Source organism: Hypanus sabinus, chromosome 13 (genome assembly GCF_030144855.1).
Source record: "Hypanus sabinus isolate sHypSab1 chromosome 13, sHypSab1.hap1, whole genome shotgun sequence".
Lineage (NCBI taxonomy): Eukaryota > Metazoa > Chordata > Chondrichthyes > Myliobatiformes > Dasyatidae > Hypanus > Hypanus sabinus.
Window position 1 is genome coordinate 70,988,941 of NC_082718.1, and position 13,782 is coordinate 71,002,722.

Below are 13,782 nucleotides of genomic sequence, written 5' to 3' on the forward strand. Positions count from 1 at the left end.
CTTTGAGGTTCTGCTTCTCAGCTTCCTTTCTAACTCACTGGATTCTGTTTTCAGGACCTCCACCCTTTCTCTACCTATGTTGTTGGTACCAATATGTACCACAACTTCTGGCTGCTCACCCTCCCTCTTCAGGATATTGTGGACGTGTCCAGAAACATCATGGACCCTGGCACCTGGGAGGCAAACTACCATCTGTGTTTCCTTTTTCAATCCACAGAATCTCCTGTAGAGACCCTTTATGGCTGCCACCCCTTCAGTTCCCTACCCTTCTGAGCCACAGGACCAGACTCAGTGCCAGAAGGAAGGCCGTGGTTGCTTGCCCCAGATAAGCTGTCGTCCCCTCCCCAACAGTTCCAAACACTGTATTGCATCTGCCATTTTTCTGCCCATTATTCTAATGTGTCTAAATCCTGCTGCAATTGTATTGCTTCCTCAGCATTACCTACCCCTCCACTTATCTTCATATCATCAGCAAACCTTGCCACAAAACCATGGATTCCATTATCCAAATCATTGACAAACAAGGTTGATGGGATTAGTATAAGTCTGGCATTTATTAGAGGGGTCAGAAGGGCCTATTTCTGGGCTTTATGACTTGGACTGTATCTCATTACATTGACAAATTTCACAACATACAGCATGTCCATGACATTAATCCTAATTCTGATACAGGTGACAATAATAAACCAATTCCAATGCTCTGGTAAATTAGGTCGTTGATGACGGAGGTTAGCCTGACAAAATAATACACAAAAACATGAGAGATTCTGCAGATGCTGAAATCCAGAACAACAGACACAAAATGCAGGAGGATCTCAGCAGGTCAGGCAGCATCTCTGGAAATGAATAAACAGTCGGCTTTTCGGGCTGAAACCTTTCATCAGGATTCAGTAATTTCATCTATCTTGAATTAATCCAGCTTTTTTGTAGGCAGGTCATACCCGGACAGCTTCCCACTCTATTAGGTAGATTCCAGTGTTGTAACTACAAGAGTGGATTGGTAACAGGCATTGGACTGGAAATAACGTTCGAACCAATAGACGAAGAAAACTGATGAAACGACGCAGCAATAGCTGCAGAATTAATGGAACGGGCAAGGATAGAGATACGTTTCGTTGCATCGACACTCAGCGCCTGATGTCGGAGCTAGGATTGCAGTGGTGTCAGTGTCGAGACACCGACAAAATCATTTGTATGACATCTTAGGTTACTCGCTCGTTTCACCTAGACTCGGAAACAAGTGGAAAATTTATATAAAAAAAGGACGAATGTATCCGATTCTCGCCCCGTCAATAATTTAAACTCAGGAAAACTCAAAAACACACAAGAGTTAAAATAGCCACCCATTTAATTTCAGGTCCGTAATGATTCGGTTAATTTGCAAAAATCCCGTGCGGGTTTGCAAACCACGCCCGCGACCGGCTGTTGTGGAAAAGACGCTCACAGCTGTTTGGGGATGTTCAATATAGGCATCGGAAAAGGCGAAGCAAAACTGAGAGGCAATGGCATTCCGAAAACAGCAATCGAAGAAACAGCAAAGTGTAAAACGGCAGGAATGGAGGAAAGGTGTACCTGATTTCCCGGTTCCTTTGTTTGACCGCTCCTTACAGTCAGTAACGTAGTCTGTCTCTCTCCGGATGCACTGACGTCAGAAAGTGCCGGAGAGAGAGGGAGGGAGAGATATGTTCAGAATTAGATTGAGAGTTCCTATGGATAAAGAGTATTAATGGGTGTCTTCTGAAGGTGTCAGCGTGAGACGGAAAGGAAAAGGGATGAAAGACGTCAAACAAAAGCAGAGGAAATCGGGGTCACAGGTTTTAAGGTTATCTTCCAGCACGAGAGGGTGATTGTGCAATTCAACAGATGACTCGCGAGACCGGTATCCCTAGTTCATACGGGTTTCTGCTTGTCACTGGAACAAGCGCTGAATCCGCCAGAGAATCCGCCTGTCGCAACACTCTTAAAGCCCACATAGGAACATGTCCACTTTTAAACAGGGGATTTATTAAAGGGAGTAGGAAATATTTCTGTTATCTTGGAAATTATTTTAAAGATCCAAAGGCGTTTTGTACCTTAAGAGTTAATATTTTGTTGAACCTGCAAGGCTTTAATTATGAAGCAGGCCTTGCCTGTTCCAAACGTGGGAAGTATTTTGCCTGAGGATAATTAAATCGAAGTGGTTGCTAGCGCAATTCAAATTTTAATTCTGATACAAATGTTTTAAAGCGGGAAGAGCTGGAGAAAGCGAAGGAATCTGCATTACAGTCGGCCCTCCTTATCCGCGGGTTCCGCATGCGCGGATTCAACCAACCGCGGATCGGGAAAACTCGGATGTTTTCTCTCCAGCACTCGTTGTTTGAGTATGCACAGACTTTTTTCTTGTCGTTGTTCCCTAAACAATATAGTATAACAACTATTTTCCATAGCATTTACATTGTATTAGGCATTATGTAATCTAGAGATGATTACTTAAAGAGGTGGCTCTAGAAATCGTGGACGCATTGGTAATCATTTTCCAATGTGCTATAGATTCAGGAACAGTTCCTGCTGATTGGAGGGTGGCTAATGTTGTCCCACTTTTCAAGAAAGGAGGGAAAGAGAAAATAGGGAATTATAGACCGGTTAGCCTGACGTCAGTGGTGGGAAAGATGCTGGAGTCAATTTTAAAAGAGGAAATTACGACACATTTGGATAGCAGTAGAAGGATCAGTCCGAGTCAGCATGGATTTATGAAGGGAAAATCATGCTTGACTAATCTTCTGGAATTTTTTGAGGATGTAACTATGAAAATGGACAAGGGAGAGCCAGTGGATGTAGTGTACCTGGACTTCCAGAAAGCTTTTGATAAGTCCCACATAGGAGATTAGTGGACAAAATTAGGGCACATGGTATTGGGGGCAGAGTACTGACATGGATTGAAAATTGGCTGGCTGACAGGAAACAGAGTAGTGATTAACGGGTCCCTTTTGGAATGGCAGGCTGTGACCTGTGGGGTACCGCAAGGTTCGGTGCTGGGACCACAAAAGTAACATTAGCAAATTTGCTAATGACACAAAGCTGGGTGGCAGTGTGAAATGTCAGGAAGATGTTATGAGAACGCAGGATGACTTGGACAGGTTGGGCGAGTGGGCAGATGCAGTTTAATGTGGATAAATGTGAGGTTATCCACTTTGGTGGCAAGAACAGGAAGACAGATTACTCTCTGAATGGTGTCAAGTTAGGAAAAGGGGAAGTACAAAAAGATCTAGGTGTTCTTGTACATCAGTCAATGAAAGCAAGCATGCAGGTACAGCAGGCAGTGAAGAAAGCTAATAGCATGCTGGCCTTTATAACAAGAGGCATTGAGTATAGGAGTAAAGAGGTCCTTCTGCAGCTGTACAGGGCCCTGGTGAAACCCCACCTGGAGTACTGTGTGCAGTTTTGGTCTCCAAATTTGAGGAAGGACATTCTTGCTATTGAGGGAGTGCAGCGTAGGTTCTCAAGGTTAATTCCTGGAATGGTGGGACTGTCATATGTTGAAAGATTGGAGCGACTGGACTTGTATACACTGGAATTTAGAAGGATGAGAGGGGATCTGATTGAGACATATAAGATTATTAAGGGATTGGACACGCTGGAGGAAGGAAGCATATTCCCGCTGATGGGTGAGTCCAGAACTAGAGGCTGCAGTTTAAGAATAAGGGGTAGGCCATTTAGAACAGAGATGCGGAAAAACTTTTTCACCCAGAGAGTGGTGGATATGTGGAATGCTCTGCCCCAGAAGGCAGTGCAGCAAGTCTCTGGATGCATTCGAGAGAGAATTAGATAGAGCTCTTATAGATAGCGGGGTCAAGGGATATGGGGAGAGGGCAGGAACGGGGTACTGATTGTGTATTATCAGCCATGATCACAGTGAATGGCGGTGCTGGCTAGAAGGGCCGAATGGCTTACTCCTGCACCTGTTGTCTATTGATTTTAAAGTACAAGCAATCCCCGGGTTATGAATGAGTACCGTTCCTGAGTCCGTCTTTAAGTCGGATTTGAAGTCGGAACAAGTACATCCGGTATTATTTAGCGTCAGTTGGTCAAACGTTTGTCTTAGTATATATTTTACCTTTCTATGCATATAAAACACTTAAGAAACGTATGTATTCTAATAATTAAACCACTGCATTTCTTAGCTTTCATCGGGGCAGGGCCTTTCACATGCTCCATTAAAATTGTTCTGACCGTTGACCGACTGTAGCCTAACGCTTTCCCAATGACCGATGGCGTTTCATCTCTTTCTGGTCGCTTTATTACTTCCACATTATTTTCAATCGTGATTGTGATTATTTTCGTAAATAGAAACACTGCGGATTCAGTCTGCGCCAGGTCCTAATGTCCACTGCACTGACACAGGTTAAATAAGGGACTTCTGTATCCATGGGGGTCCTGGAACCAATCCCCTGTGGATAAGGAGGGCCGACTCTATTTTATCCTTTACACGTCCCATTACATTTAAAGTTTGCTTTGCAATTTGTCGGAGGAGTGTATTTTCTGCTGCGGATTTGCGGGTGGTCCAATTTTGAGCTGTAGCTGATGGAAGAGGGAATTTTGAACTGTAAATTGGGGGTAAATTTTGTGCTATAAAGTTGCCAAAAAAGGGTGAATTTTGCTTGCAAAGTAACGGAGGAGTGAGCTTTGTGCTGTAAGTTTCCAAGGGGTCGATTTTTGTTTCCCACTGTAGAGCAAACTTTGCGGGCGCAGGATCTCCTGAACCTCCGAACCAGCAGCTGATCTCCCACATGCAAGTTGTTTGTATAAGAGGGAGAAACAGAGCGAGGGATATAAAGAGAAAATGTGATCATATTACATGTGCAGGAGAAATAAAACCCAATCAAAACAGTGCAGATGTGAGAAATCTGAAATAAATCATAAAATCTTGGAATAGTGCAGGTTAGCAACATCGGTGAAGGTAGAAACTGAAGCAATGTAACCCAATCCAAGAGCCTTCAAAATGGGGAAGAAAGAAAACAAGTTACCTTTGCATTGCCATGAAGGAAAGAGGGTGGAGAGAACAAAGGGAATGTGGGTGATAGGGTACCAAGTCTGGGTCAATATCTCTTTTTTTTTCCCCAGATAAGCTAATCCCTCTCCACTCAGTCCTCATGCAGGATCTCGACCTGAAATGTTGACCCCCCCCCTCCCCCCCCAGCACTCATAGATGCAGCTCTACACACTGAGCACTCCTAGATCATTGCTGCAGATACTGTCTTTCTTCTACTCCCCACCATCCCCAGAACTCGGAAAACAAAGTTAGTTTTCTTTTCCCTACCGTAAACATTAAACTGTATTTTCACAGCTCATGAAAGGCCTAGATTGAGTGGACATGCAGAAGGTGTTTCCTGTAATGGGAGAGTCTGGGACTTAAGGGCACAGCCTCAGAGAGACATCTAAGAGACATTTTGACAGAGACAAGGGGGAATTACTTCAGTTGAGGGTGATGAATCTGTGGAATTCATTGCCAGGATGGCAAGTCATTGAGTGTGTTTAAAGCAGAGATTGATAGGTTTTTGACTGATAAGGGCATCAACAGTTAAAGGGAGAAGGCAGGAGAATGGGGTAGAGGGGGAAAATAAATCAGCCATAATGGAATGGAGGAGCGGGCTCGATTAGCTGCATGGCTTTGCGCTGCTCCCATGTCTCCAGCATAGAGTACATGTCTTGTTTAAAAGATAAAATGTCTTGTTTAAAACATTGATATGATCAATCTATCACTATCAACCTTTGCCCTCCATTTAGCTTATAATACTCACTTGTACCGAGGTACAATGAAAGGCAAACAAGAGAAAATTTGCTGATGCTGGAAATCTAAGCAACACACACACAATGCTGGAGGAACTCAGCACGCCAGGCAGCATCTGTGGAAAAGAGTAGTCGACGAAGACCCTTCAGTCCTGCTGAGTTCCTCCAGCACTTATAATGTGTCTTACAATCAAAGGCTTTGTTTGTGTTCCATCCAGATAGATCAATCCATGCATAGCAGAATCTAGTGTTATATTTACAGAGCAAGTACAATGCAGGTGGAGGAATAGCATGCAAGAAGCCATGACAAGGTAGATCAGGAATTGGAATTAAAATCGGTTTATCATCACCATGTATACCAAGATAGTGAAAAGTTTGTCTTGCACACTGTCGTATGAATCAAATCATCACAGTGCATTGAGGTAGATAAGGCAAAATAACAATGTGGAATGAAGTGTAACAACTACAGTGGAAGTGCAATGCAGGTAAACAGTAAGGGGCAAGATCACAACAAGGTAGATTGTCAGGTCAAGAACCCATCTTATATTAGGGAACCATTTGACAGTCAGCTAACAGGGTGTAGAAGGTGTCCTTGAGTACGTACTTCCATGATTTTGTATTTTCTGCCCAATCCAAGAGGAAAGAAAGAGGGGTCTTTGATTATACTGCCTGAGGCAGTGAGAAGTATAAACAGAATCCAAGAAAGTTGGTTTCCATGATTTGCTGAGCTGTGTTGACAACTCTGCAGTTCCTTGCAGAGCAGTTGCTGTACCAAGCTGTCATGCATTCAGAAAGGATGGTGCATTGATGGTGATGGGGACATGACATATTTCTTTGTCTTTAGGCTCCTAGGGGAGTTGAGGCATTCATGAATTTTATCTTAATCTTTGCAGTATGAGATGTCCATTCAGGAGTTTTATAACAATGGGATAGAAGCTGTCTTTGAGCCTGGTGGTTTTTGTTTGGTTTTATTACCTGTTATATAAACGACACACATCTTTTTAATCTGCCATCTGCCAAACTGCATAGCCACCATCCACAATTAGGTTGGTAAACCAGCCCTTCAACTAGGCTATCACTCACTGAAAGTAATAACACAGGAAGGCAGGATGGAAAAGAGGACATTTGGCACTGGTCTCATCAGCCAGGGCTTTGAGTAAAGGAGTTTATTTTATTTAGCGATACAGAACAGACCTGGCCTCTCGGGCCCTTCAAGCTACACCACCCTAGCAACCCCACAACCCCAATTTAATCATGAGACAATTTACAATGACCGATGGACTACGGGAGGAAAACAGAAAACCTACAGCACAATACAGGCCTTTGGCCCACAAAGTTGTGCCGAACATGTCCCTACCTTGGAAATTACTACGCTTACCTATAGCCCTCTATTTTACTAAGCTTCATGTACCTATCTAGAAGTCTCTTAAAAGACCCTATTGTAGCCACCACCACCATAGTTGCCGGCAGCCCATTCCATGCAGTCACCACTCTGAGTAAAGAACTTACACCTGACATCTCCTCTGTACCTACTCCCCAGCACCTTAAACCTGTGTCCTCCTGTGGCAACCATTTCAGTCCTGGAAAAAGCCTCTGTCTATCCACATGATCTATGTCTCTCATCTTATACACCTCATTCAGGTCACCCCTCACCCTCTGTCGCTCCAAGGAGAAAACGCCAAGTTCACTCAACCTATTCTCATAAGGCATGCTCCCCAGAGGACCTGGAGAAAATCCACGTATTCCACAGGAAGTATAGAGACTCTTTACAAGAGTGCCGGTTTTGAACTTCAATGTCCCAAGCTGTAATAGTGGCACACTAACCGCTGTGTTATTGTGGCCGCCAACATTACATTGTTGTTCAAGATGTTGAAGCCACACCCTTGAGTACTGTGTTCGGTTTTGATTACCATTTTATACAAAAGATGTCATTAAGATGGAAAGAATGCAAAGAAGATTTACAAGAATTTTGCCAAGATTCAAGGGACTGAGTATAGGAAGCAATTGGGCAAGCTAAGACTTTGTTCCTCGCATAGGTGACCTTGTAGAGGTGTATAAAATCATGTGCAGCATTAATAGAGTAAATGAATGCAGCCTTTTCCCCCAGACTTGTGGCATAAGTTTAAGCTGAGAGAGTAAAGATTTAAAAGGAAACTGAGAGGCAACTTCTCTATTGAGGGTGGTACATATATGGAACGAGCTGCCAGAGTAAGTGATTGAGGCAGGTACAGTAATAAAATTTAACTGACACTTTAACAGGTACATTGGAAGGGTTTCAAGGGAAACAGGTTAAATGCACACAAGTGGACATCTAGGTTGGAATTGGAACAGCTTTTGTGCTGCAAGTACAAGTTTAAATTCCCCATCTGCTGATGTACGATTCCAACTTCTGTAGATCATCAGTTGGTGCGGCTGTAATGAAACCCAATTTCCCTCGGGATCAACAAAGTATGTCTGTCTGTCTGATCTCTTGGATACAAGTCTAGCACTACCAGTGCAGGAGTGGAAGTATTTCTGCTTTGGACAAGTCCAGAACTTCTGCCCATTAATATCAAATATTCACTAAAAATCCAAAAAGGAGTTGAATAGAAACCTCATTGTTCAGAGAACAAGGATAATGTAGTTTACTACAGCACTGAATGATTGCAAATAAGTGGATGCATTATGATTAAACCAGCCAACAAAAGCCATTAAAGATTTATAAGGAACTAAATCAAAAGCTACTTTTTAAATCCATCACCCCAACTGGGGTTTAGGCCACCTACAGCAGCTCGCCAGAGTTCTCTGTGCTGGGTTAAAAGTTAATCAGTCCTGTGGCTTCTGCTTTCACCAGATGTCTTCCTATTTCTCCTAGGTGAAGATCCTTCCTCTCCCAAGTCTTCTGCCTTTCTAGCCCCATGTTCAACCTAGCCTCCTTTCACAGCCGGGCTTGGGACTGGAGTTAAAACAAAAACTTCAGATGTGATAAATTCAAAATATTAATTATGCACCTGATGCTCTCAGATTAGCTTGCAGATATTTAGAAATAGGCAAAAGATGCTACACTGGGAATCCAGAACTAGGAGCATCTGTTTAGAATAAGAGGGGTAAGATTTTAAATAGGCTTGAGAGGCAATGTTTTTCCACACAGAAAGTGGTGAGTGTATGAAATGAGCTGTGGAGGAAGTGGTGAGGTACAATAGCATCATTTAAGAGGCACTTGGAGAGGTACATGGAGGGCTGGGGCTAACAGGGATGTGGGCTAAACACAGGAAATTGGAACCTGCTGGGATCGGCAGGGACTGGTTTGGCTGAAGAGCCTGTATCTGTGCTTTATCACTTTATTACTATCTACATCCACATCCCCAAAAGCAGATCAAAATTCCACCATTTCCATGTTGTAACAAGTCACTAAAGAAATTAATGGGGGTGGGAGGAGGAAAAAGCAGAAGATTCTATCACTAACAAGACTGAAATATCAATCCCTAATCTCTGCACAAAATACTGAAAAACAAAGGTTAGAAATCATTTATCTTTTAATAGAACCCTTCACCAAGTGCTTGAAACTCTTCAATTGCTTGGATCTACAAACCAAATGTGATCAAATTCAAACAAAAAATTGCTGGGACTTAAATTTTTAGAATTCTTGGTCTTCCCCATAGCACTTAACCCACCAATTTTAATTGGAAATTACCATGGTAACCAACTCTAATCTGGGATATTAATTTTTAGGATACTTCTTAAATTGTACATGGCAATTCATGAGCAAGTATTTATAAAGATACAATTGCCCCAGAGAACACAATCTACTGCAGATATTCCACTTAATGTATTTACTGATTAGGTTCTAAAAATAAGAGTTATCTTAAGATTATCAATTTCTGATCCAAATAATTGGATACTTTAAGCACTGCAAAATCATCCTTTTTGAAATGTCTCACGATTCAGCTTAACTGTTTTACTGTGCATTTCAGTTACCCAATTAAAGAGAGCAGTGTTACAAGTTTCTTTAAAGATCAAGACGTTACTGACACCCTAATGGAACAACAATATGATTCTATGAAGTTTTATTCAGCAACATGAAAAGTCAATTACTAAAGAATATTTAAAGGATCACATGCAAAGATGTAAAACATACAAAGCTGAAATACAACACTGATCTGTCAATAAGATTTCAGAATCTAAAGGAGCCACAAGTCTGACTTACCTTTGAGAGATTTTACCTTTTTGGATATTACAAGATATTTTCTAGGTTTCTACGAACTGCAAATACTTGCATTAAGTAATTATTACACACATAAATCAAAGTACAGTGAATATATTTTTAAACAAAGGTTCTAGATATTTTGCAATGAACTCCAATTTTAACAATACAGGTTGAAAATCTAATTGCAACTTTCTCATGTCAGTATTTTTTGCTTAAACTTGCATTGCTTAGCTTAAGTTCAACAATTAATATCCACAGAAAACCATTTATTAATCCTTTGAAAGATCAACACAAGTTAGACCAGACCAAAATCTGAAGTTGTTGATCAAAACTTGCCAAGATAAAGAAAATGCATCAGTCCCGAAGTCTGATATACTGTGCGTGTTAAACAACAATATTAAAAAGTGATGTTGGATAAACAAAAGGAAGAAATCAAATACTGATGCACTGGCAGTTTCTGAACCAATGTCAACTTGTAGAACAGGGAAACCATAATCAGTTTTACAAGATAGTTTTCATGGTTCATGTAAAATACAATGAATTAACGTCTAATACTGGAGACATTTAAGCACACAAAAACCTTGTCACTTAGCCAACCAGGATTCACCCAAGGACCTCCTGGACAATAAGCACTGTACTGTGCACATTTAGGCTTCGACTCTGGCATTTCAATTCCATGATTGCTGGAAGGTGTGTAATGAAGCTTGACTGCGTCTTCTGTGTTTACTCCGAAGTAGAGCTAATAGCAAAGTTCCAAGTTCACCAGATCAGCAGCTCCCCACCTCAGATACTTTCTGTTGCATTTTTAGAATCAGTTCCAGCAAATTCATCTGTAGAGTCAGCTCCTACAAGGTGAAGAGTCATATGACACTAGAGCACAAAAACAGACCCTTCAGCCCATCTAGTCCTTATAGTACTATTGGAGTCATTGAAAAGTACAGCACAGAAACAAGCCCTTTGACCCGTACCTGGACCTCCATACCCCTCCCATCTAAGTATCTATCCAAACTTCTCTTAAGTGTTGAAATTGAACCCGTATCCACACTCACCCTCTTGAGTGAAGAAGCTCCCCCACATGTTCCCCTTAAGTATTTCACCTCTAGTTCTAATCTCACCTACCCTCATGTGAGGTTTTCTTCAACTACTTTTCAACTTAGATAGGAATAGGCCCTTCTGGCCCTTTGAGCCGCGCTGCCCATCAACCCCTGATTCAGGGGACAATTTACAATGACCAATTATGAGAAAAAAAACCATGTGCTCATGGGGAGAACATACAAACTCCTTATAAACAACAGTGCAAATTGAACCTGGATCGCTGGTACTGTAAAGCATTGTGCTAACCATTATGCTACTGTTACTGCCCCCAACCAAGAGAGTTTTAAGAGAGCTTTTAATGTTCTGTTGAAGTGTCTCAGCCTGAAACATCGACTGTTTATTCCTCTCCATAGGGGCTGCCTAACCTGCTGAGTTTCTCCAGTGTTTTCTGTGTGTTACTCGGTGTACAGAATTAGCCGTTTCTTTATGAATGCAGCGCTTAAATGTAGAAGAGCGAAATTGAAGCTGAGAAAGAACAATGAGAAAACACAACAGGATGGTGCATTCCACCTCCTGGCAAGCAATGCTCAGAGGCTTCAAGGAATCTGTGTAGATTTGACAATTTGTGGAGCTAACTTCTGATGATAACAAATGAAAAATCAGCTTTATTTGTCACATCTACATCAAAAACATACAGTGAAATGCACCGGATGCATCAAATCAAATCAGAGAGGATTTTGCTGGGTAATCTACAAGTGTCGCCACACTTCTGGCGCCAACATAAGGAAATGGCGGATGAACGGAATAAGTACTTTGCATCAGTCATGAACAGTATGGTGGAAGTTCCTGGTTTCAGAGGTCACGAAATGTGTGAAGTTACCATTACTCGAGAGAAGGTTCTTGGGAAACTGAAAAGGTCTGAAGATAAAAAAAATCACCTGGACCAGAAGGTGTACACCCCAGGATTCTGAAAGAAGTGGCTAAAGAGATTGTGGAGGCATTAGTAATGTCCTTTCAAGAATCACTAGATTCTGAATGGTTCCGTTAAGACTGGAAAATTGCAAATGTCACTCCACTCTTCAAGAAGGGAGAGAGGCAGAAGAAAGGACACCATAGGCCAGTTAGTCTGACCTCAGTGGTTGGGAAAAGATTGGAGTCAATTGTTAAGGATGAGGTCTCAGGGTACTTGGAGGCACACGATAAAATTTCTTCGGGAGGTCTCAAGATGGCGCTTATGGAGTGAGACTGTTTTAGGCTTCGCTCCAATCCTTTTACTTTCTTCTACCTACAAGCACCCCCTAATTGATCTGTTTATACCTATTCTAAAGGGGTTCATACTTATGAATTCTTTTTCAACTGTTTGAATCATTTTCAACTCGTTAAAATGTCTAAACCACAAGAACCTAAGGAATCGAAACAGATGAAAGAACCGTTAACTTTGGAAGCAATTGTGAAACTTATGGACGAGAGACTTGAAAAGCTGGAGAATAAATTAACCCCAAAGCTTTCTGCACTCGATGAAATTTTAAAGACAGTCAATGCAAAACTTCAATCACTTACACTGGATTCACAACAACAAGAAGCAAGAATTTTCGTTCTTGAAGATGCTGCTTGCCAGAGAGATCGCAAAATTGAAACTGCAACAACAGCAAGCTTCGACTTCTCAACTGCTGGATTGTTATAAATCTAAAATCACTGATCTTGAAAACCGGTCTCCAAGACAAAATCTCCGGATAATTGGGCTTCCAGAAAATTTTGAGAACGGTGATCTGACTGTATTTTTCTCTAAATTTTTAATGGATGTCTTCAACTCAGAAGTACTGGATACCCCTCCAATAATCGACCGTGCACATCACATTTCTCGTTTTCAACCAGCTCCAGGTACGAAACCACTACCAGTGATTCTCCGGATTCATTATCCTCATACCAAAGAATGTTTGATTTGGGCTGCCTGGAAAAAGGGTATGATCAGCTTTCAAAATTTCAAATTTCGTATTCAGGAAGACTATAGTCCCAAAATTTTAAGGGCAAGAATGGCTTTTAAATCGGTTATGTCGGAAATTTATCAGAAAGGCTACAAGCAAGCGCTGTTATTTCCAGCACAATTGAGAGTTACTCTCAAAGGTGGGACTTATTGGCTGCTCAAATCTCCAGCAGATGCACAAAGATTCCTTGAAGAATAGTACTTTTTTTTTACTACGAGTTGACTACGAATTTTACTACTTGTATTAATTTTTTTTTCTTCATGCTAATAATTAGAATATAGATTTGGATCTTTTATAATTTGATGATTTTGCGTGATGGCTAACAGTGTATTTCTTACACACGGTAAAGGTCCGTTTTTTTTTTGTTTATCCTGAGTTCGTTCTTTTTATATTATTATTCTGTTAGTTTTGAAAGTAACTCAATAGTTTTGTCTTTTAAGTTCATATACACTTTTTAATATTTTTAACACTTAAATATTAAGGTTGTTTTTAATAAAAAAAACTTTTTTAAGATGTTGTTTCTTTTCCCCAAAAGACCTTAGTGCTTGGATACTTCACATCTGTTTGGATATGTCTGAATAAGTTTAAGGACTTTCTTTCAAAATACTAATACAATATTATCCATTTATGGGTTTTAACGTTTTAGTTTTTTTTTTCCTTTTTTCTATTAATCCTTTTGTTTTATATATATATAAAACTATTTTTTATAGCTTAATCTTTGTTATACTAACTCTTTCTTAAAATATGGGTGGTTTGTATCTGTTTTTTTTACTTTTTTGTTTGAGTTGCCATCTTGAGATATGGGGGTAA

The 13,782-nt window shown here is 41.0% G+C and overlaps 2 protein-coding genes across 5 annotated transcripts in view; both read right to left on the minus strand.

The window, feature by feature from the left end:
• Positions 1–12,618, minus strand: part of slc7a4 (solute carrier family 7 member 4) — a 65,161-nt gene extending 52,543 nt beyond the window's left edge. The window contains exon 1 of one of the 2 annotated variants that reach the window (XM_059987865.1): positions 12,548–12,618. The gene's annotated coding sequence lies outside the window, so the exon portion shown is untranslated. Of the gene's footprint in view, positions 1–1,572; positions 2,013–12,547 lie in introns of those variants that run through there. The other variant, XM_059987864.1, reaches the window with a different exon arrangement.
• Positions 9,271–13,782, minus strand: part of dgcr6 (DiGeorge syndrome critical region gene 6) — a 32,125-nt gene continuing 27,613 nt past the window's right edge. For 2 of the 3 annotated variants that reach the window (XM_059987868.1, XM_059987869.1), the window contains exon 6: positions 9,271–10,797. In XM_059987868.1, the coding sequence (XP_059843851.1) occupies positions 10,720–10,797 (78 nt within the window). In that variant the 3' untranslated portion in view covers positions 9,271–10,719. Of the gene's footprint in view, positions 10,798–12,809; positions 12,939–13,782 lie in introns of those variants that run through there. The other variant, XM_059987870.1, reaches the window with a different exon arrangement.